This window comes from Lynx rufus, unplaced genomic scaffold (genome assembly GCF_022079265.1).
Source record: "Lynx rufus isolate CCGP_SWC_20201006 ecotype Redwood Valley unplaced genomic scaffold, mLynRuf1.p SCAF_10, whole genome shotgun sequence".
Classification (NCBI taxonomy): Eukaryota; Metazoa; Chordata; class Mammalia; order Carnivora; family Felidae; genus Lynx; species Lynx rufus.
This window is the reverse complement of record NW_025814824.1, coordinates 87,010,947-87,033,934: the sequence shown is the minus strand read 5'-3', so window position 1 is coordinate 87,033,934 and position 22,988 is coordinate 87,010,947. Positions and strand designations below refer to the sequence as shown.

General features: G+C 55.3%; 1 protein-coding gene across 1 annotated transcript; it reads right to left on the bottom strand.

Annotated features, from left to right (window-relative positions):
• Nucleotides 1-2,698: 2,698 nt before the first annotated feature.
• URM1 (ubiquitin related modifier 1) lies at nt 2,699-18,685 on the bottom strand. The gene is made up of 5 exons (XM_047070242.1): nt 18,625-18,685; nt 14,394-14,464; nt 5,931-6,012; nt 4,562-4,610; nt 2,699-4,225 (listed from the first exon to the last, which is right to left on the bottom strand). Exons 1-5 carry the CDS (start codon nt 18,657-18,659, stop codon nt 4,157-4,159), a joined length of 306 nt encoding a protein of 101 aa, XP_046926198.1. The 5' UTR covers nt 18,660-18,685; the 3' UTR covers nt 2,699-4,156.
• Between the last annotated feature and the right edge of the window lie 4,303 nt (nt 18,686-22,988).

The following is a 22,988-nucleotide window of genomic DNA, read 5'->3' as shown; positions in this document are numbered from 1 at the left end:
TCACCCTCCAGCTAGAAGTCCCTGGGGCAGCAGCTTAAAGAAGGAGGGCTCCAGAGGCCTCAGGTTTAGATGCAGATGGGAGGCCAGGGTTGGGCCTGAAAAGACTCTGGGGTCCCCTAGGCACTCCTGGGGAGCTCAGCCAAGGCCAGGGGCTCTGAGTCAGGTCCATGGGAGTGCAGCCCCGAGATGCGGGTGCCTGGCCCAGGACGAGGGAGGGGGCGATGGGCGAAAGGTTCAGCCGAGGGAGCAGGCGGGGCATTGGGAGTCTAGGACACAGAGTGGGGGTGGGAGGGCGAGGGGTCCGGCCGGTGCAGGGGAGGGGGGCGCCCCCGGGGAGGGGCACGCTATGTCTTTAAGAGCTGCCTGAGCGCAGGTTGCAGCTGCCTGGCCAGCCCGAGAGACAGCGGAGATTCATTACCCGCCGACACAATGACCATTGATGGCCCCGTGGCGTTATTCAAATCCAGTACCAATTGCAGCCGAGCCCCTTTCTCCGCGCCAGGCCCGTATTGTTGGAGCGGCCCACTAAAAGCCCGCCCCGGCCCCGAGCCGCCAGAGGCGCCCGCTCGGGTTCAGCCCTGCGCCTCGCCAGCCCGCCGGCTCCCAGCCCGGCTCCCCGGGCGCTGCAGGTGACCCGGCGGCGGCGCATTCCAGCGCTCCCCGCCGCCCGGGCCACCGCCGCCACCGCTACCGCCGGCGCCCCGGCCGCGACTCAGCCACAGGGAAGCGGAGAGCGCCCGAGCCGGTGCGTGCGCGGGGCTGGGCGGGGGCGGGGACCCCACGAGTCCAGCAGCCCGCACCCCCGGGCTTGGAATCGCGACCCGGCCTCGGGGGCCCCTGCTTTCCGGATTCCCGGCGAGCCTGGGGAGCCCAGGCTGGGGGCGGGGAGAGGGGAGTTGGGGTTCCCCGGGCCTGACAGAGGAGATTCCCCCGACTCAGGGCGGCGCAGAGACCCAACGCGGGCTATTCTAGGGACCCCGGGCCAAGATCGAAGGAGACACACGCCGGGGGCGATGGGGATCCCCACGCAGGGTCGGGATCCGCGTGCTTGCTCGGCCACCTTACCGCGGGATGGGCCGCTGCCGCTGAGCGTCTGCGAGGTAGTGGGAGGCGCAGCTCCGGAGATCTCCTGGTCCGGCGCTTTTAAGAAGCCAAGCGGAACCCCGCACGCAGGAGACCGGGGCCCCGAACTCGGGGGCTTCGCCACTGATTGTCCAAACGCAATTCTTGTACGAGTCTGCGGCCAACCGAGAATTGTGGCTGGACATCTGTGGCTGAGCTCCGGGCGCAACAGGGGCGGGAGCCGCAGGGACAGAGCTCGGCGCGGGCGAGACCCCTCGGGGAGGCGGCTGGCTGGCCCCAGCGCGAGGATCGCGGCCCCGGCCGGGCGCGCAAAGGAGGGACGCCGGTCCCTGCCACCAGCGCCGCCATCCTCATCCTCGTCGTCGTCGTCGTCGTCGTCCTTCTCCTCCTCCTCTGCGGGTGACCAGTCGTGGATGGCGGGGGCCTCCAGTCGATCGCGTCGTTTTCCCCTTTTTCAAATTTCGGCCGGGAACGAAGCTGGCACGCCGCGGCGGAGCACGAATGTGGTCCGGGTAGCCCGCCCTCGGCCCGAGCCGCAGCAAGTCGGGGGCGAAAGAAGATGCCGGCGGAACGCGCTCGCTAATTCGTTTTGAATTGGTTTTAACCTAGCCCCCACCAATACACCCCAGACAAAAAAACCTAAACCGACCCCTAAATCCCAAATAAACCGACCCCTCCCGCCAGCCCCTCCAGACGGACCGATGGGCTGAGCCTCCTTTAGCCGCTGCAGGAGTCAGGAGTCGGAGAAGCGTCGGGAATGATGCGCTCCAGCCGGGCAATCGCCTCGGCTTTGGAAACAGAACTTGGACAAACGAATCCTTTTCATTAAAGACAAATCTTCGGAGATAGTGGGGTTTACTTATTTGTTTATTTCCTCACAAGTGGGGGTCAGGAGTTGCGGGGGGGGGCGGGCGGCGGGGAGCAGTTGAGCGTTGCTGGGGCTGAGCCCAGGTCACCTGTTCCTGACCCGATGGGGGCTGAAAAAGACCCGAAATGCTGGAGAGCGCTTGGGCCAGTTTCGGCGGTGCTGCTGGCATTCCTCCCTGCAGGGAACCTGGTTTTCTCAGTGCATCCTCCTGCCCTACTCCTCAGCATTAAATGGGGGTGCCCTGGCAGAAGGGATATCCTGAATCTACTCTCCCTCTTCCCGGTGCAGGCAGGAAAGGAACACTACCGTCCAGTTTCCAGGACTTGGAATCCCAGGTGGGACAATGGGCCATTCCAGTGGGGCTGGAGGCAGGGAGGGACCTCCAGGTTACAGGAATCAGTGAGATTGTAGGGGGCCATTTCAAATCCCTTGCTCTGTTCCCTAACATGGAGATCCTGACCTCAGCACCTTGGGTGGGTTGGTCATACAGCCTTTCCAGACAGCACTTGGACCCCAACACTGGCCTTAACTCGCACTCAGACCAGCTCCTACCCATAACCCCAACATGGCTGGCCCCCACCTATGCAACCCAGGAGGTCTCTACCTCCAGAGCACTGGAAAGAAGCCCAGAAGTCAGGGGTCATGTGTCCCCCTAGGCCTTGAGAATGATGTGCACACACATTGCCCCCATCCCCAACGCTGCTGAGACAACCACTTGACACTTTCATTTCCGAAGAATGAGAGAAATTCCACCTTAAACCATTGACATTTAATAGAAAGCAATGTTTTGGGTGGGATGATGTTAATGCCCTAATTTTTTTTTTTTTTTTTTTTTTTTGAGGTTTCCCTCCAGCAAGGCTTTTCCTCCAGGTCATGGGAAGGGAGGTTCAGCAGTCTTATATGCCACCCCCATTCTGCGTTCTGGGGCTGCAGCTGGTGGGACAAAGCCTAGCCTCAGACAGACAAAGTAGAGAAGCGTCCTGGGACCCAGACAGGTCAGCACAGACTGGCTTTGACATCCCTGTCTCCAGACGGCCATGTCGGATCACCCCCTCCTAGACAGCCTGTGTAGTCTGGGTTCCAACCCCTGCCCTCTGTTGGGTGAAGGGCAGCTCTGAAAGCCCTTGGCTGGGGCAGAGACTGGACCGGGGGCCATGGCTGGGGGGATGTGGGGTGCCACTGGTTTCTAAGGATGAAGCTCCAGGCAAAGCTAGTAAACAACCTAGTCTTTTATTTGCCCAAGGCCAGCTGTTGCAGACACTGAGGCCCCAAGACTTCCAGAAGGGATGGAGGGAGGAGGGGCAAACCATCCTGCCTACCAGGTGCTGCCTGCCCCCATCCTGCTTCCTGCAGGAGGTGGGAAAGGAGATGAAGTCTGCATTTGTGCCATCAAGTATCAAGCCTGCTTTCAGATACTATAAATACTCAATTGCCACTGAAGAGGAAACTGAGGCACTCTGACTCCCCAGGCCGCTATCTGCCAGTTCAAGCTTTTGCCTGCTCTCTCTCTCCAGAATGGGCTGCAGGCAGCCTTTGCTGGGGGAGGGTCTCAGGAGCCCATCTGGTGGCCTGTGTGTGTGGGGGAAGGCCAGCCAGGGTCAAGGGCTGGGGCTGGGGGAGCAGGAGGAGGGGTGTGGTTGGAAGAGCAGCTGCTGGGAGGGGGGAGTCAGCACTGAATAGGGGACCCCAGCTGGGGTTCCATAATGATATCAGTGGGGGACAGCCAGAGCCCTCTGCTGTCTGGATGGGGAAACTGAGGCAGAGACTCCTCCCATCTTTGAGAAGGGAGGGGCCTCCTATAAGCTATTCGGGTCCATTCCTCTTCTCCTCGAAGACGCTACAGCCCAGGAGTTGGAGCGTGTCAGCGGTCACTCAGTGTTCAGATTGAGATACAAGGAGTGGGAGGTGGCTGGGTCACCTGGCCACGGAGCCCCCTTCATGTTGTGACCAACCAGAGGGGCACCCTCCCCCACCTCAGCTGCTGGGAAGGGAGGCAGGGCTGAGCCTGCCCACCCCCACTCACGTGCCTGAGAAAGGCTCATTTTTAGCACCTGGCCTCTTTTCCCTGCCTGGAGGGAGCTCGGGGGACAGAGCAGGGAAGAAAGCGGCCAAGGGGGACAGGGAGACCTGGAAGCAGGGCCCCAGGGGATGTCTGATTGTTCTCTTCTCCCCACCCCAAGGGAGCCTGGGCACAGTGCGGGGCCCTCAGCCGCCGTGCAGCGTGGATATGAAGAGGATGTTGTCCTGGTCCTGCAGCTGGTAGTCCAGCTCACCCTGGTCCAGGAGAGAGAGGAGACTGTCAGGGCCCTTCTTCCAGCCTCTCCTCAGCGGTCGGGAGGGAAGGGGGGGCCTTGATGCTTTGGGAGAGAAGGATAAAATCTACCAGAAAAACGGGTGCCCTGACGTTAATTTGCACATCTCCAGGACGGAGGAAAGCACACTTCCCCCAGCTACCCGTTCCTTCCTTCCCGGGACGGGAGACTTGAGTGGCCTCAGGTTGGAGGCCAAGTGGGACAGAGGACTAACCAGCCACCCCCTCTGGGCCTGATGAAAGGCCGAAGGCTGTCCTAGGGAAGCAGTGAGGGGAGGGATATGCCCCAAGGTACTGACCAGCAGTTCCCAGTCGGCATCGTTAACGAGCACCAGAATTCCTGGCCGCCTGTGGGAAAGAGGGAGTGAGGAGCAGGCAGTGAAGGGCAGGAGGCAGGAGGCAGCAGGGGTAGAGAGGCTGAGACACTTGGGTTGGAGGACGGTGCGGTGGAAGATTTTCCTCCCGAGGTTCTGATCGAAGATCACCCAGGAAGAGGAGGGGACACTCTGAGTCTACGGGAAACCAGGCCAGACAGTCATGGCCTTTGGGATGATATGGAAAACAGGTGCAAATTCCAGCACCACCTCCCAGACCTCAGGCAACTCACTTTGTTTCTCCTGGCATCAGTGTCCTCATCTGAAAATGGCCTAACTCACAGCCTTCCTCCCGGACTGTGCCAGATGAGATGGCATGATGCGTGTCCATCATGGTGACACTGGTAGCAGCATATTTTTCCAGGTGTCTCACCTCACTGTCCCAGGCCTCCCACATGCCCGTGCTGGAGAGGAGACTATCTTGGCTCTTCAGAATCAGGGAGGGCTGCCAGTGGCCTCCAGCACCCACATGCCCAGGAGTGGCCCTGTCTGGTGTAAGGCTGGGTAGGCTGATGTCTGGACAGGTATCGGTCTGGCTCCTGCTGGCAGCAGCCCAAGGAGCGCAACTGTCCTTGGGGGCAGCTTCCGTCACCGCTGGACTGTGACCCGAGCCAGGGGTCTGAATGGCAGCCTTAGCCCCCCAGGGCGTGCTGGTGACCTCTGCTTCAAGGGGATGACTGAGTCCCACAAGCACCTTGCCCACCTCTTTTTCACATTAGGCTGGCCTTCTTATAGAAGCACAGCGACGTCTTGGCACATGGCTCCTTTCCCAGGAGGCCGGGCTAGGCCTTGGACAGGTACGGATGCTTTGGGCTAGGTGTAGGGGTGTCCCCAGTGAGCACAAATGTGCGTGTGTGCGTATTGTGTGCGTCCACGTGTGTGTACACGTGTGCGTACACGTGCGCACACTGACTCCCTGGAATTCTAGACCCGTGCGCTCCAAACGCACCTATCTGTGAGCCTCTATTCACATTTCCAGGGCTCAAAAGGCTCATGTGCTTAGCGACTCTACTGGACAGCACAGATACACAGCATTTGCATCATCACAGAGAGTTGTACGGGACGACAGTCCCAAATTGTCGGGGGATGAAAGGGACCTTGCAAGGGCAGCATCTTTTTCTCAGTACTTTCTGTATGGAGAGAATAGCTGAGGCCCAGAGACAGAGGGAGGATAAAGGGAAGAGGACCCCAAGAAGGCTGCAGGGGAACCCAAGGATAGGGGTTCAAACCTCCACTCCCCTCCCCCCAAAACCACCGCCTGCCCTCCTCGGGGAAGGAGGAGGAAGGGACTCACACGCTATCTCCCTGGATGAACAACTCTGGCCGCTCTTTTAGCAAGTTCTTCTTGATCCAGACAAGGAGGTTCCGGATGTCCCCTGGAAAGGAAGGCACAGAACAAACTATTGCCAAACCCCAATGATTTCTGGCCCTCAGAGCCTTGCCTGGTTCAGAAGTGGACATGGGATTCTGGGGGCGTCTTTTCGACCAGGCTTTCATGGCCCCAGAACTTGTGGATTCCCAAGGTGAGGAAATGGGTTAGGAGGTTGGTGCCCTGCCAGAGAGGTCTTCAGAGAAAGTGGCTCTGCTCAAGACTTAAGGAGGTGACGGGGCCTCAAGACAGACAGCCGTAGGAACTGTTACATGTGAAAGGGCTGGGAGACAGGCCCCCACAAGTTCCGGAAGATGGTTCGAAGCTGCCACAGATAGGCTTCTGAGAGGGCCCTGAAGAGCCCCCTCCACCTTTCTCTCTCCAGCCAGTCCCAGAAGGGGGGATTCATCTTTGCTCTTGGAGGGGTCTGCATATATTTCCCTTTGTGAGGGAAGAAAAACAATTGCTGAGCCGATAACATCAGTTAATTTCCTCTGGCAGAGGGAGAGAAGGATCCTTCACCCGCCGGAGACGCTGACAAATCACTGCCCCATTGCCCCCACCTTCACAGAGCCCCCCAGGCCGGGGACGGCCACGCTGAAGAGGCAAGAGGTTCAGGATTGAAAGGGCCTTTCCTTCCCAGCTGGACACTGAGATCTGCCACTCTGGTTCTGGGACAGTCACCAAGCTCTTTGCACATCATGTGGAGGCTCAGAGCCATCTGTCCCCTGGGTCACCTCTCCTTTCCTAGGAACAGGGTCCCTGGCCACGGCACACTGAAATCTGGCTCTATAAACTCCTCAAAGCCTATGGCTCTCAAATATCCACACCTCCAACAAACTGTCTCCTAAGGCTGCAGGAGTTCCTTCTCTCCCCGAGACCACCTGAGAACTGAAAGTCCTGGGGAGACAACTCTTCTCTGGGAAATCAGCAGGGGCCTGGGGCTAGCCACCCCTATCCTGACTTAGTCTCTCAGAAGGGTCTGCTGTCCTGAACACATGCCTGAGACAAAGCTCCGGGGTGAAGCTGGAGAAAGGCCCAGGTAGTGCCTTGGTTTCTCTGCCTAGAACGACAGCCCTGGCACACAGGTGAGGGAAAATCGTCTTGGACAAGGAGAAGCTCAGTTCTGCCCCAGTCTAGGCCCAGCAGCGTGTCTCGACCCTGGCATCAGCCTTGGACAGGACTTTAAGGCATTCTCCCCGACCCGCGTGGGAGCCTTCTAGGAGGCAGGAAGGCTGCACCCCGGATGGACCCAGACACTCTGCTCCGTGCCAACTTCCCTGGATCGTATGCCAGCAGAGCACAGGGCCATGGGCAAAGTGTCCAGTGTCTGAGGCTGCCGCCTTTCGATTTTAATTCCTGCTTTTACACAAAGCAGATTCGAGTCCTCATGGTCTCTGGAGTGGGCAGGGGATGGGGAGTGCAGCCTCCGACTAGCTGCGGTCCGTTTACACTCTGGCTGGGTTTCTCCCTGAGGCCTGGTTTCAGAGGTTTCCCCTTGGCCTCCATCTTGGCACTGTCTGGTGGGCCGCCAGCCCATACATCTTGCTGCCGCTCGATACAGCCGCCGGGGTCTGACGCATCCATCAGCCAGCCATGGCAGGCGGGGTTGTGCCTGCGTGCGTGGAGGAGCTGAGAGGCACTGGGCAGTGCCTGGCCTGAGGGCCACCAGCTGTACCTCCACAGCCCTGGCTGGCCGGTACAGAACCAGGACCCCGTTGGGTAAAGGCCCGGGCTCCCTCCAAAAGGGGGGGGGGGCTCTGCTCCACCCTGGATAGGCTGGGGGGAGGGGAGAGGGCTAGTGGTCATGTCGGGGTCATCCAAGTGAAGGCACCATCATGGAGTCCCAGAGGGGTGGACTGGGGGGTGAGTCCGCTGTCGGTACGGGCTCATTTATCATGATGCTCCTCTTTGCTGAGGTCACTCCCTCCCTCTTCTGTGCCCCCCAGGCCTGCCCACATTCTTGATAGCCTGTTTCCATGGTGAGGCCACCGTATTGTTCCCCCATGCCTGGATTTGGGGGTGGGGAGAGGTGGAACTCACGGCTCCCTTCACAAGGAGGCCTGCAAGGGCCACTCGGCCTGGACTGAAACACACCCCCAGGGACATCTTGCTAGGCTTGCTGAGGCCCAGACAATATGCAAATAATCTCCAAGCCAGATGGTCGGCTTCCAAAGGCGCCCAGGGGAGGAGGAAGGGTTAAGCAGAGTCAGGGACTGGTGGCTCCGGGGAATCTTCGATCCACCTTCCCCCTCTATGTCCTCCTGCCTTCCCGCTCCCACGGAGGGCGGTTTCCCTCCTGGGATTTGCAAGGCAAATATTTACTGAGCAACTACTATGTGCCAGGTGCTAGGAAGACGGCAATGAGCAAGAAGGACACAGAGCCCACCCTCATGGAGCTAACAGGCCAGCAGGGGAGACGGCCACCACTTATTCAATCAGTTGTGATAAATGCTATCTCTTTTGTGCAGGTGCAGGAAAACTTTTCTGAGGACGTTCATGTTGATGCTGAGGGCTCATGGATGAGTAGGGCAGGACGGGGAAGCATCCCAGGCAGGAGAAAGAATACACATGAAGACTTAACGGCGGGACGGAATTCGCAGGTTCAAGGTAACAGAACAGAGAAAGCAAGACGATCAGCAGATGAGACCGAAGCAGTAGCCAGGGGCCAGACCACGCAGGGCATGCAGGGGCCTTGAGACAGGTCTTCCCTGGAAGAGGCCTCTCCTTCTTCGTGTACCCCAAGTTTGCTCCGTGGGTACAGAACCCACACTGCCTGGGCTGGGGCTCCCTGTTTCTCTGGCTACGCACGTTATCGAGATCCAGCTCAAGTTCATGGCATCACTGTTAGGAACCAGAGTGTGTTCTGAGGACCTGGTGTGGCCACAGCACACAGCACACAGCACAGAATCTCACACACAGGACCCGCCTGAGATGTTTGCTGGACATGTGGACGACTATGGAGGGAGAAGAGGTTGGGAACACAGACCGTCCCAGTTCTGAGTTTAAACCCATTACTTCTTGGTCCTATGACCTTGGCCGTGGGATTCTCTGAGCCGCAGCTTCCTTTGGGAAATGGGAGTGGTAAGAATGCCTCACACAGTGGTCATGAGGACTGAATCAGACAATCCATATAAAGTTCCTGGCACGTCAGTGCCGTGACTGTTCTGTGATCCGGAGGAAAAACCCATGCCCTTTGCTCTCTCCCAGTGTCCTGAGCTTCCACAAGCTCTGCTCAGGCCCCTGGCACCCTGGGGATGTGCTCGGACAGTCTCGGGGATGGAGTACAGTCAAGGACTCATCAGATAATGCTGGGACTGGCTGGGGTTTTCTGTAGGATCCGCTGCCATCAAAAGCTGGAAAGGCAAGGGGGGAATGGGGTGGGGGGCTGGGAGCAGTGAGGGGACCCCAGACACTGGCCTTCCCTCCACTTTATTATTTAAAAAAAAAAAAAGAAATATACACACACACACACACACACACACACACACACACACACACACACACACTCTATACACAATGTGGGGCTTGAACTCATGACCCCCAAGGTCAAGAGCTCTACTGACTGAGCCAGCCAGGTGTTCCCTTCCATTTTCGATGTTCAGACCCCTAAGATGCTCTCAGGACAGCCCAGGTGGAAGGAATCACATTCTGAGGCTGTGGAGGCCAGAATGCCGGCATCTGATGGGCACCTAATACAAGGTCTCCAGCAAGGAAGCCTGGCCCGCCCATTTGGGAAACAGCAGTAATGGGAGCTGCTGCTCTGTGGCGGAGTGGTTAAGAGTTGGGGTTCTGGAGCTGGGGGACCCTGAGCTGCTGCTAGATGCCCTGGGAGGGCACCAGTTGCAGTGTCAGCCTGACATACGGGGACAGCGATCCAAACCCCAAAGCGCTGCCGTGAGGGTTCAGGCATAAAGGGAGCAGCAGGCCCTGTGGAACGTCCACCGCACAGGACAATGTCCTCTGGCCACAATGACTCAGGGCTCCTTATCCCCTTGGCTGCCAGACCCCTCTCCTGCAGGCTGTTGGCAAAGGGGCACCACACACTCCCCTCTTAGCACCTACGGAAGCTTCCACCAGGATTGCTCACCCAGTGGACCTGTCCTTGTCTGCGGACACTGACCACCCACTGTGGCAGCCCCTCCCTGCCACTGGTGTCCATCCTAGCTTCTTGGGCTGAAAGAGAACAATCCCAAGGTCTTATCTGCTCATGAACTCGCCTGCGACAGACCCACATCACATCCAGCCTCTCTTTGATCACCTCCAGGGAGAACCTTGCCCCCAACCAGAAATCTATCTTCCTGACACTCGCACCCAATGAGCCTTGGTTGGTCCACAGGGACCACACCAACAAAAGTGGCCCCTCTTCCACACACCACTCAGTTCTGGGAGAGCCAGACCCCCTAAGTCTTCTCCTCCATAAGGTTAAACCGCTCCAGTTCCCACCAAGTCCACCAGGCTCCAGGCTCTTCTGGGAGCCCACCCCAGGCCTTAGTTGAAAAGGGAGAAGAAAGAGCAGAGATGGGGGGAGTAAAGGAGAAGAGAGGGTAGAGGGAACATCAGAGGGTCTATTTACAAGTGAATGGGGGTAAGAATGGAGCAGTTTGTGGGCTAAACTGGCCTCAGAAGGAGGTTTACAGATGTGCAGGGGACGCTCCTCATTGTTTAATTAAGCAGAAAGTGGATCTTTTCAAAAGCAATTTTGCACAGGGACTGGGAGGGGTTGGGGGAGAGGAGGGCGGTGGGGAGGGGATCAGCAAACAGGCCCCAGAGCAGAGAAAGGAACAGCTGGCCCCAGAGAGGCTGTGAAATGCATGCTAAGCAGTTTAAAGCGCCCGGGAGCTCCCTCCAGCTCCCTGGCCGGGCCACCCTGTAATACAAAGGCAGGGCAGAGGAAGAAGGGCAGGGAAAGGTGAGGCCTAGTGTCTCCTCCTGGGGGCCAGGGCAGGTAAGGCCCACATGGGGACAGTGTGTCTCCCCTGAAGTTTTGGGTTTGCTCCAGCCCACTGACCAACCATGGGCTGGGGGCCTTGCACCGAAGGAACTCTTGATGTATAAAAGCCAGCCCCCAGCAGCCACAATGTCCGAAACTGATGGTGCTACCAACCTCTGCCAATCAAGGCCTGCTCCACAGAGATGGCTGTTAGGAGGTCCCCTCTACGCGCATAACTTCTCACCAACACATCCCGATTCCCAGAATTGTATGCTCAGATCTGGAAGCAACTTTCCCAGACTGTGGATGTCCGATGGATAGCCAGCTCAATAAAGACTAAATCTAACCCAACCTCCCGTTTCACAGATGGGAAAAAAGAGGCCCGTGGAACTAAGTGATCTGCAAACGCGCACTGCCAGGGCTCCTCCTGCAGGCTCACCCCTTTTGGCCTTGCCCATCCTCTTTTCCCAAGTTGGCTGGGTTGGAAGCTCTCCCCTGGCCCAGGACCCAGGGCCCCGGAGTCCCCTTGTTTGTGAGACTTGTCACAATCCATAATCTTATGGTTGCTATTTTCTCTGCTGGAGTCTCCAAGACCTGCTTGGCCAAGTTGCAGCCCCCGGGCTGGGAAGGCTGCCAGTCGACAGTGCTGGGCACGGGCTTGGGGGAAGAGTGAGACTCTGCTGGCGGCACCCGCTGGGCTCCTGTGTGCCAGGGTAATGTCTGGCAGCTGCCAGCCAGCTCCGTGGCTGCGGTGTGACCTATGCCTCTGGGCGCAGCAGGGCAAAAATGGGAACCAGGGGTAAAGATCCACTGCCGAGGGCCCAAAGGCTGAGTAAAGGGGCCATTTCAGTTTCTCTCCCACTTCCTTTTCGGCCATCCCAGAGAGGGGAGGACAGGCCCCATCGGCCCCATAAGCAGTAAATGGAGAATGAGAGATCAAACATCTGCGCTTAGCCCAGTCTCCCTATTTCTGTAACTCTGGACAGGTCTTTCTGTCTCTCTCGGAGATCTGGTTTTCTTGATAGATAATATTTACTATGGTCATTACACAAATCAAAGTAGGTAGCTATTGAAGGCATGGATGAATGAATGAACGAAAAGTGTCAAAACCAGAAAATACACTGCAAGTAGGAGAGGTCATATGGGTCAAGGGAGTTAGTGGCACCACGCAAGGCCTTTGGAGACCCTGAAGTCTGGTTCTAAATCCCAGTTCTGCCACTTAAATAACTGCATGGTGTGGACCTTGATGTCTCGGAGTTTGGGTTTCCAGTTTTTAAAACGGGAATGATAACGGCAGCTACCGCCTAGGAATCTGTGACAATTATCTGCACAACGACAGGGGTGCGGTCTACCACGCCAAACTCAGCCTGTGCCCCTCATCACACTGGCCTTTCTTCAGTTCCTGGACCACCTTGAGGGTTTTTACCAAGAGCTACCCCCTCTACTTGGAACGGCCCTCTGCACCTCTGCTCTCCCTGACAATTTATTTATTTATTTATTTATTTTTAAAAATTTTTTTTTTCAACGTTTATTTATTTTTGGGACAGAGAGAGACAGAGCATGAACGGGGGAGGGGCAGAGAGAGAGGGAGACACAGAATCGGAAACAGGCTCCAGGCTCTGAACCGTCAGCACAGAGCCCGACGCGGGGCTCGAACTCACGGACCGCGAGATCGTGACCTGGCTGAAGTCGGACGCTTAACCGACTGCGCCACCCAGGCGCCCCTCTCCCTGACAATTTATGAGGCCAGCTTCTTTCTATCCTTCAGGTCTTCGCCTCAAAGTCACCTCTTTAGAAGCCTGCCCTCACCACCTGCTCGTGTTCAAAGCCCCTGTGTGTTCTCCTCATGCCAATGCCCACCACCTGGGCAGCTTACATTAGGGGTTTCCCGGTTTGCTGCCTGCCTCCACTTCCATTATGCTCCATCCAGGGCGAGAACCACATCTGTTTTGCTCACCACCGAATACCCAGCAACTAGTACGGTGCCTGATACAAAGGGGGCACTCAAAACCGGATATGCCCACTGCAACCGCGAACGACTTCTTCCCATCTCTGGCACACGGTAAACACTCAGCCAGTGGATGAATGAAGGGGACTGGAATCACTAAACCTGCCATGCAAATGCAGGGGAAACGAATCCTAACCTGTGAGACTGTACTAACTTCCTGGCCAGGTCTTTAAGGCTGAATCTTTGAGAAGTTTCTGAGAGCCCCTTGTTCCCTCCCAAGGCTGTGTGGCCACCTGTCAAACTAAGGAACAGTCACCTTCATCTTCCCCAGTCTTCCCCCACCAGGGATGCACACGGTCCCCCAATCCCGACATTTAACCCCAGCCTCATGCCCGCTCCCAGCTCAAGGATGGCAGTGTCCTGTTCTTCGGTGGGCGTCCCCCAGCCTCTGAATGTGGCACACAGATCCACCCTGTGCCACTGCTCTCCAACCCAAGGGAGGGTCAGAGACAGCTTGGCAGCCAGTGAACTTGGGGAATTGTCTGATTCCTGGCAGACGTGTGTCCGGTTCCAGAAGAACCCTGTCAAACCTCATGACCATTTCTCGACGGCCCGCTTCCGTGAACCTCATTCCCCTGCCTCCTCATGTGACTGATCTCCCCTCCCCGCAGAGCCATCTCATCCCCAGGTGGAGACGGGTTCCCATTCCTGAGCGCTCTGTTCTGGCGAGGGTCCACTGCCAGGGCTGCTGAGCCCCTTCAGGGTTGCGGTGCCCGGGCCCCTGCCTCCAGGCTACCCCAGTATTTACCCAGCTGGACCCCTGTAAGTTACCTCTTCGACCCCCCTCCCCACCCAGTGTGAAGGCAGGGACCGGCTCTTCTTTACATGTCTCCCCAGTGCCTGGCACATGGTCTTCCACACAGGACATGCTCAGTGTACATTTGTTAAAGGAAGAAGATCAAGTACTTAAATGGACCAAAAAAACAAAAAACCCCAACGACCCACTGTCTCCCCCTCAGTCAACCTTCCCCATCACACCTCCTTTCTGGCTAGATACTTTTCTCCTCATCTAAATCCTCTCACCACGTGAGCCCATCCACACGGCTCTATTTTTGCTGAAGGTGACCCCCTTCAGGAGGACGCCTCTCTGCTGCCATCCGGCAACAACAGAGATGCGCGCTACAGCTTTTAGCACGTAGGGATTTCTGTCCCTACCTCACATGTGAGAACACTAAAGCTCAGAGAGGTGAGGTGTCTGGCCTAAGGCTCTAGAGAGATTCAAACTTGAGTCTGTCTGAATCCAGAACCTGCATCTGTAGGGACTAAGCTATGCTATCTCCTTCCTACAAAGCTGGCTCATCCCAGAGAGGATGGTGATGCCTCCTCCTCCCTCTCCCCTCTCCCACTGGCCAGGGAAACCCTGCCCCTTCCCCCTTGCACAGGGCTGAGTGACCCCAGGCTCCTGCTCAGCGGCCCTCAGAGTGGGGCTCGGAATGCTCATACTCACAGGGTTCCTCCTGTCCAGGCAAGGTGACCTGATGCTTCTTTATGCCGTCGAACAGGAGCTCTGCGCCGCCTCTGCAAAGGAGGGCCAGAGAAAGACAGCCGGGTGAGCTCCTGCAAATACCTGGTGGAGACTGCAAACCGAAGGGGCTGGCATTAGAAGCCCAAGAGACTCACAGACCAAGGCTCAGGAACAGCTCGGGTACCAGACTGTGATGGATTCTCAAATGTGACTTCCTAATGTGAAGTGGGTGCAGATAGTCTCTACCAATAATCAAGTACCCAAAATTTGCAGACTCTCATTTTTACTCCTCCGCTTTCTCAAGAGGTGGCTTAGCATACAGGTGCAGAGAACAAGCTTTGGAGCTGTCACCCTGAGATGGAGGCCGTGCTCCACCTCTGCCTGATGCCCAGACCTTGGGCATGTGACTCCATGTTCTCAAGCCTCAATCTTTCCATCTACAGAAGTGGTGAGGAGCCAGCATCAGGCACGGTGGAGACCCTGTGTGTTGAGGGGTCTCCTTGGGTCAGGGGAGGGTTTGAAATGCCCCTGCTTGTGCCACTCACTGCTGGGCCCGGTGGACACACCACAGTGCTGGAGGTGGAGACTCCACTGGGTTTAGCAATAACTTTGCCATTCATAAGAATATTCTTCATCTCATTTCATTCTGAGGGCAGCCCAGGTAAGGAGGAAGGGAGGAAGACATTACTAGTTGCATCTGATGAAGAAGCAGACGGAGGCCCGGAGAGGTTAAGTGACTTGTCCACGGTCACACAGGCAGTGGCTGAAGTGGGATTTGAATTCCAGCTGGTTTCTGCTTAGCCCCAGCAGCCTTGGCAGGAAGAAAACAAGACTCCCCAGAGGTCAGAAAGCCCCTTGAGGGCAGACCTTGGCTCACTTCTATGTGCCAGCACCTGGCCAAGGGGAGGCTGGGACAGCAGAGATGCTCGGAGCCAAGTCCAGAAGCCAGGGGTTTATGATGCAGACACCAGGGCTCTTTCAATGCCCCACAGTGCTTCTTCCTCTGGGTCTCCTGATTCCCATCTCGGACTTCACGTGGATCCTAACTGAGAAGGCCTTAACAGACTTTTGATGGATGTGACGCTTCCCGCTACACCACCCTTTCCCAATTTCGGAGAACAGAGATGTCCTGAGACGGTCCACTGGGAGGCAAAGGCAAGGCAAGCATTGTCATGGGGGAAACATGGGGCGACTGTCATCCAAACAAGGTCACGCTTTGTTGATGCAGAAATGTGGAGGGGGAGAGGAGGCCCATCTGTGGCCGCGCGCAGGGCCATTTCAGCTGCAAGCCTGCACAGAGCCTCCATTTATCCCCTTCCAAGAGCCTCGTTCTCTTCTGGGTGGGGGCTGGCACATGCAGCAGCTGGGGTGGGGGAGGGTGACAGGCAAGGGGCTCAGGAGTTGGGGGTCAGAGAAGAGGGGTGGGAACTGGGGGCACTGGAACCCAGGCAAACAACCAAGAGCGGCCAAACCTGGTGGTGCCAGGCTCAGAGGCCAAGGCTGTTTTTCCCTTTGCAAGCGGGTAAGGGAGAAGCAGTCTGGCTCAGAGTGACCTGTCACCACTGGGTTCACTGGCCTTCAAGGGAGGGGCTGGTGTTTGTGCTGCCAGCACATCTGGAGGGGTGGAAGGTGAACGCCCAGCCCCTGCAGAGATTCGGGAGGTGGGCAAGGGGCCTGTTTTGACCCCAGAAGAGAACCAAAGCCAGATTTTCTTATGTCCTATAGGGTTTGCTGTTCAAACTCAGTTAAGGAATTACATCTAAAGACACTTCATCTTTCCCTTCACTCCCCAATTTGTGACAGGAGTGTTTCTTGGTACCAGTGGCTGGTATATACGCTCCTCAAACTGCCCTCACTTTTTCTAGCTTGTCTCTATCTGATCACCCCATGCATTTTTAGTTTTGTTTCTTTCCCTTTGCCTGCTGGAATGCAAGCTCGGCCTAAAACAGAGCCTGGCACACAGCAGGCACTCAAGAAGTATTTGCTGAATGAATGAAAATGCCCATTTCTCCTCCTTCTCTGGCCTCAATGGCATTGCCTCTCTTTGCCAACACCTACCAGTCTCAGGAGGAAGGATAAGAGGAAAAGGAGAGGGAACCTCACATCTGGACCTCAGGGACGCAAAATGCATTTCTACCACATACTTTGAATTTTGTGTGACCTGAGAAAATGCTCCGCTAAGGACACTTCATGTGGCAAGAGAAGGATGGCAGAACTGGTTCCTGACAAGATGAAAGGTATGAGAGGTCGTCTAGAGAGGCTCTCAAAGCAGGTAGGATTGACAGGACGACATCTGGTCAGGGGCTAACCACACACTTCAAGGATCACAGTGGCACTCAGGAACAAAAGGGAGAGAATGATGGGCAAGGTTTCTTTGCAAATCTGCTCAGGTTCAGAGTGAAGGGTGAAGGAAGTCCGCGAAGAAATGGAGAAAATGAAGGAAAAGCCAGGGGCAAAAGCATGCGTTGACACAAAGAGAGATGGAATCTGGGTTTAAAATACACCTTAGATATTCTTGCTTCCTGAGAAGCTGCAATTCTCATGGGACATTGTGGTGGTGAGCGGAGCTATTCAAAGATGGGTAGACTGGGGGAGAAATGTTGTGGGGCTCACTCTTGCTCTTGCGGGTAAGGGAGGCTAAGGCTAGCGATGTTTAGACTAGAAAAGGGGTAATTAAGCTGGTTTATAAGTTCTCGAAGGCAAGGACCATACTTTCCTTATAGGACTTCCCCACTGCTGCCAGCACAGTACCTGGCAGACGGAAAACATTTCTGATGAACAAAAACCAGGTCTGACTCAGTGACAATGAAAGGTAAGCTGACTGCAGAGAAACCTCGATACCGGTAGTCTGTAGCTTCTCCCTTTTCAGCTCTGCTGGGGCCTGTCAAAGTAGCAGGGATCTTCCTAGAACTTCCATGCTACGGGAGGGCTGGCGTAGGGGGCTTAGCCGAGCCAAGGGTCGGTGAAGCAAAATAGTGAGGAGACCAGACCAGCATAGTTCTAATTGGACCCATGGGGCCAGACAATATTGTCAATTAAAATGCAGTTAACATTCATGAGACTACCCCTTCTAAGGGACAGAAACACTGAGCACTGGAGGGCATGGACAGAGTTCTATTTATCTTTGTATCTTCAGTGCCTGGCTCACTGCCTGGCACATGATAGGCACTCAATAATGACTACTGAATGGACTATCCAGTGAAGGGAAAACATGAAAGAAACTGAGGGCATCCAATGGAAGGAAAGGCATTTATGGGTAGAGGTTTTAGATTACCATTTCACATTTTTCCTTTCATATAAGCCTTGGCTTGTTTATCTTCACACACACACACACACACACACACACACACGTGCACACACACATCTAGTCCCAGCTTTTTCCATGTGACTCGAAATTATACCACCCATCTCTTGGGTCTCAGTTCCTTTGCCTTCCCTCCAAGCTCTGCAGTTTCCCTCAGCTCTGAAATCACACGACAAACTCGTTTGTAGGGGATAGAAGATAGTGGCTTGAGGAGACTTCCTCCCTGATGTGTGTTTCTTCAGCTATTGGGTGTGTGTGTCCCACTCCTGCTCCTCTTGTCTTGTGTATAACTGCACTGTCAACTTATTCTCCTCCACTGTGCTATTTATTTATCCCCGTATCTTCGCCTGACTCAAGATCTGCAGAAGGCAATCAGCCAGTTTACTGAAGGACCTGAAAAAGGTTCAGGTCTGTTTAACACCCCCAAATCTTGGGAAAGAGAAGGAGTGCCGCCTTGGCCACACATCCCATGAGAAACAAGGCTCCAGGAACCGTGTAAGCAAGCGGAAATTGCTGCCCGAAGAAGAAATCTGGGGGTGAAGGGTAGTCCTTTTCGGTTCTAGGAGCTCAGATGCCAGACAAACGGGACTGGTCCAAAACGAGATTAGTGAAGAAGGTAAGGAGGCCGCCTGCTAACGTCATGCCTTTTGAGTCCGGCAGGGCACGGGGCAACTGAGGAGTGCCCAGAGGACACCTCCACGCCCGGGCTTGCGCCTCTATTCCCGGACATACGGTCTCGTCGCCAAGGGAGACCGAGCCTCTCAGACTCTTCGAGGCGGGTGGCGTAGCTCTGGGAAGGCGCCAGGAGCCTCAGCGATTCGGTCGTGACAGGCCCCAAAGCAGAGGGAGGGGAGTTCCGGGCCCGACGACTTCAATCCATCCCCGCAGTGCCCCAGCTCTGTGACTCACCCGAACTCCACCTCCACCGACAAGGGCGCTGCCATGTTGAGGAAGCCGAGCTCACAGGAAATTCCCTTAAACTTCCGGCCCTCCCGCCCACTTCCGGTCGCCACGAGCGGAAGAGGCGGTGCCCAGAGGGTCATCCTCCGCAGCCATTGGAGGAAGGCCGGGAGCTAGGGGGGGAGGTCGCGGGTCTCGTTAGGGGCTCATGAGTTGGTCACCTACCTTTCTGGGACGGGCCTCAGGGAGCTGAGTGGGCAGCGGTTTGTGCGAGCCACAGCTAGGCGGGGAGCCCGGGCATCTTTGCGTCGTACCTGTGAGCCACGTTACTGCTTATCTTGCAAAAGTTACAAGTCTGTCTTAAGCCCGCACACCGCTTGGGTGAGCCCGTCCATTCGTCTTGACTTGACTTGAATTATAAGTGACTACAAGTCTTTATTTGCAGCCCAGAAATCTCTCCTGAGCTATTGAGTCGCTATCCGGGCGCTCCTTTGGTTATCGATTTGGGTTTTACTCATTCAGCAGACATTTGCTGCACGTCCTCCGTGTACCAGGCATCTTGGTCAGTGCTACAGGTGCAGTGGTGAACGGGATGAGAAGAGTTCCTGCTTTTAGGGCACTCACAGTGTAGTGGTGGAAGCTAACTGTAATCAGAGAAACAGATCAATCATACCAATAAATAGAAAATCTCTAACTGAAAGAAGTGACCTGAAGTTATAGGAACTTCAAAAAGAAAACCAATTGGACTGGACACAGCTAAGCAATAAAGCTGAGTAACGTAGGTGGATGTGAGGGTGGAGAGAAACCTCTGAAACATTCCAATGAGGAGGACAGAAGATGCAAAGGTCCTGAGTTGGAGACCATGCTGGGACACCAAGAGAGGAAAGTGGAATTTGGGGAGCAGAGGGGCTGGTAAGAGATGATGCTAGGAAGGGGGCAGGGGCCAAATCACACTTTGAGAGCCAGGTAAGAATTTCAGTCTCTATTCTAAGAGCAGTGGGAGGCTTTTGAAAGGTTTGGGGAGGGGGTGACATTAGAACTATACTGTAAAATATCCTTACTTGCTGGAGTGTGAATGGTTTAAAAAGAACAGGGAAGAAGATGGGAGACCGCTGAAGCCTGTTCCAAAAGGCCAGGGGAGAAGTGGAGTAAAGTAGATATACTGGGGTGTCTAAATCACAACACTTCCAAATTGAACTTAGCATTGGTAGCATGTGGGGGGGTAGTCTGAAGGTCAGTGGTGGAATGATATAATGGTTAAGAGCTGGGAGTTCAGCTGCCAGCTTTGTATCCAGTTCCCACCAGTTCCTAGATGTTTCTTTGCATTAAGTCCCTTATCATCTTTGTGCCTCAGTTTCCTCATCTGTAAAATGGGGATAGTAACACCCCCTAACTCACAGGGTTGTAGTGAGGACTAAATGAGTTCTTGCCACAGCGCCTCCTTCCCTAAAACAGGCCCTGCCCTGTGTTCCCCATCTCAAGGATACCACTGCCACACACTGAAACACTTAAGCAAGAAACTTTAGACATTGTTCTTAATTCTGTCCCATATCCAAATAGTCACCAATTTGAGGAGCTCCTGGCTGGCTCAGTCAGTGGACCATGGGACCTTTGATCTCGGGGTTTTGAGTTCAAACCCCATGTTGGGTGTAGAGATTACTTAGATTACTTAAAATCTTAAAAAAAAAAAAAAAGTCATCAATTTGGATTCCTCTCCTAAAGCTGATTTTGCAACCCCAAAATGTTCCACCGCCACCCCTGGCACCTGGCACCTGTACCTGCTTCTTCTCTGTCTGCCTGCCTCCCACCTCCCTCACTGTGGCCATGACTTGACTGTAGTTTGACTCCGTGGATAGCCCTGAGCCATTCCAATGTATTAGGCACTGTTCCAGGGCACTGGCGAAGTGAAAACAAGTCAGACACAGCCTGGTCCTCAGAGCACGAAGGAATCCTGTGGTTAATGGAAAGGCCCCATGTTCACCATGCTGTGTGGGTTGGTCACTTTCCCTCTCTGGCACTCAGTTTCCCCAATCTGTGAAGAAGGTTAGGAACCAAACGATCTAAGGTCCTTTCAGCAAAAATATTCTAAGATTCTTTCACTAGACCCAACTCTTCCAGGGCAGAAATCTTGCCTGATTCATCTTTGATCCTTAGCTTGCAGTAAGGAGCTTTGTAATTGTAGGGGTTTGGTAAGTGCTTGTTGAGTGAGTAAGTGAACACCTTTCACTCCCCCGCTGAAAGTCATTTAATGGCTTCTCTTTACCAACAAGGTAAAGCCCTCGAGCCTCTGAACTCAGCTCACCTCTTTGAGAATTGAATATCCTCTCACCCCAGGAACTGCCACCTCTTGGGGCTGGAACATGAGAGCTAGGGAGCACTTGAAGGGCTTCATCCGTCTGACAAACATTCACTGAGCACTTTTTAAGTGCCAGGCCCAGAGCTGGTGCTGGAAACAGAACAGTGAACAAAACCAACAGGTCCCCGTTCTCCTGGGGCTGTTGCAGGAGCCAGAGATGTAAAAATGGACCTCACGGTGTGATCAATGTTATAAAGGGGGAACATGGGGCCCTGTGGGAGCTGGCGGAGCCTCCTAATCCAGCCCTGGGATCAGAGAAGGCTTCCCAGAAGTCACAGAAGCCCAAATCCAAAGGGATGGTTGGAAGGAGATGGCACCTAGGAAGGCCAGAGGAGGCATCTTCCCATATCTCAACAAACGGGTTCCTCCAGCTTCTTACATAGTCCCAGAGATTGGGAGCTCACTTCTGGGTAAATCAGCCCATTCTGTGAATGCCTGGGTCTCAGAAAGTCCTTCCTTCTGATCACAAGCCTACCCCACTCAATCTCTTAATTGTAACAATATTAGTTCATATTCATATTCATTAAAAGAGCATTTATTGCGGGGCGCCTGGGTGGCTCAGTCGGTTGAGTGTCTGACTCTTGATTTTGGTTTAGGTCGCGATCTCACGGTTTGTGAGTTAGAGCCCCAAGTCGGGCCCTGCGCTGACAGGACAGAGTCTGCTTTGGGATTTCTCTCTCTGCCCCTCCCCTGCTCATGATCTCCCTCTCTCCCTCTCTAAATAAATAACCTTAAAAAATGTATTTAAAAAAGAGTATTTATTGAATGCCCACCTTCCACCTGCCAGGTGTTTACATGCACTACCTGATTCGCTGCTCACAGAGACTACTATTATCCCCATTTTTCAAATGAGAAAACTGAGGCTCAGAACCATTGGTTTGCCCATGGCCCCTAAGTGTCTCATGCCCCCTAAGGCCTCAACCCCAGGTTGTAGTGCCTTCAGCATCACTGGCCCTCACTGCCTCCCATTGGGTCAGGCTCACCCAGATGCCCTCCCCTGGGATCCACACAGAAGAGGGGCTTGGGCCCCATCCCCTGTCTCCTCCAGCAGGCCGGCCAGCCCGGGCGGCGGCCTCTATCTCCTCAGAAGCTCCAAGGGAGACAAAGGCGGGGTCTGCAGGGGAGGCGAGGGCGCGGGTGCCCCCCTGCCTGCTGCCCTTTGTCTCCAGCCTGCTCCCCTCATGCGCCCCGGGAGGCTGGGAGGCGCCTCTCGCAGGCTTCCTCCTCCCATTCTTGTGCTAATTGGGTGTCAAGCTGAGATCAGTGAGAAAGAAATCCGCCCCGGCTCGGGTTAAACTGCCGCCAAAGATGAGGGCTGAGCCTGGAATATCATTAGGCTGGGAGGAAGCAGGGCCCCCTCCTCGGTGGGGGGAGGGGCCGGCCGAGCATTCAGGCCCCTTTGAAAGTCACTTGGTCACCCCCTCCCTTGCCGCCACCGCCTAAATGGGCCCCTCGGAGGTATTTAACCTTCTTCCCAGGAATTGAAAGTGATACTCCAAGCACTGGCCCGGTCGGCCACTTGCCTGTCCTGAGGGCGGTAGGACCTCCAGGGATGCTCGAGGCCGGCTCTTTCCAGCCTCTGCCTGCCCCCAGGCACCGTTGCAGATGGGAACACTGAGGCTCCAGGAAGGGGCCTTACCCCCAGAGCTGCCATTCGCAGGCTCTGTGGTCTTGGGAGAGACTTTGCCTCCCTGAGCCTCAGATTCTTCATCTGTGGAATGGGGGTAAAAATAGTAGCTGCTTTTCCTTACGGATTTAACAAACTGATGCACACGTAGCGCATTGCAAATCGCCTGGCACATAGGAAGGGCTCCATACGGTGTGGCCGTTAGCAAGTCGAAGGAAGTGGGTGTGACCCGAGAGGAGGGATGAGGGACCTCCTAGCAGAGCCCCCACTGTCTGGAAGTGTGCAAGGGAAAGTGCCCACAAAAAGACTCATTTTTCATACTTTGCTTCAACCCTACTCCACACCGGATGCGCACTCCCCTGCAGCTTCATTGCTTCCCTAGACCTGCCC

Excerpts from the sequence above, each read along its gene's own strand:
- URM1 (XM_047070242.1), bottom strand. The coding sequence starts at position 18,659 with ATGGCAGCGCCCTTGTCGGTGGAGGTGGAGTTCGG. Across the intron at positions 6,013-14,393 it reads GCCTGGACAGGAGGAACCCT|GGGACATCCGGAACCTCCTT; the intron begins GTGAGTATGAGC and ends CTTCCTTTCCAG. Across the intron at positions 4,226-4,561 it reads ATGCCGACTGGGAACTGCTG|GGTGAGCTGGACTACCAGCT; the intron begins GTCAGTACCTTG and ends CTCCTGGACCAG.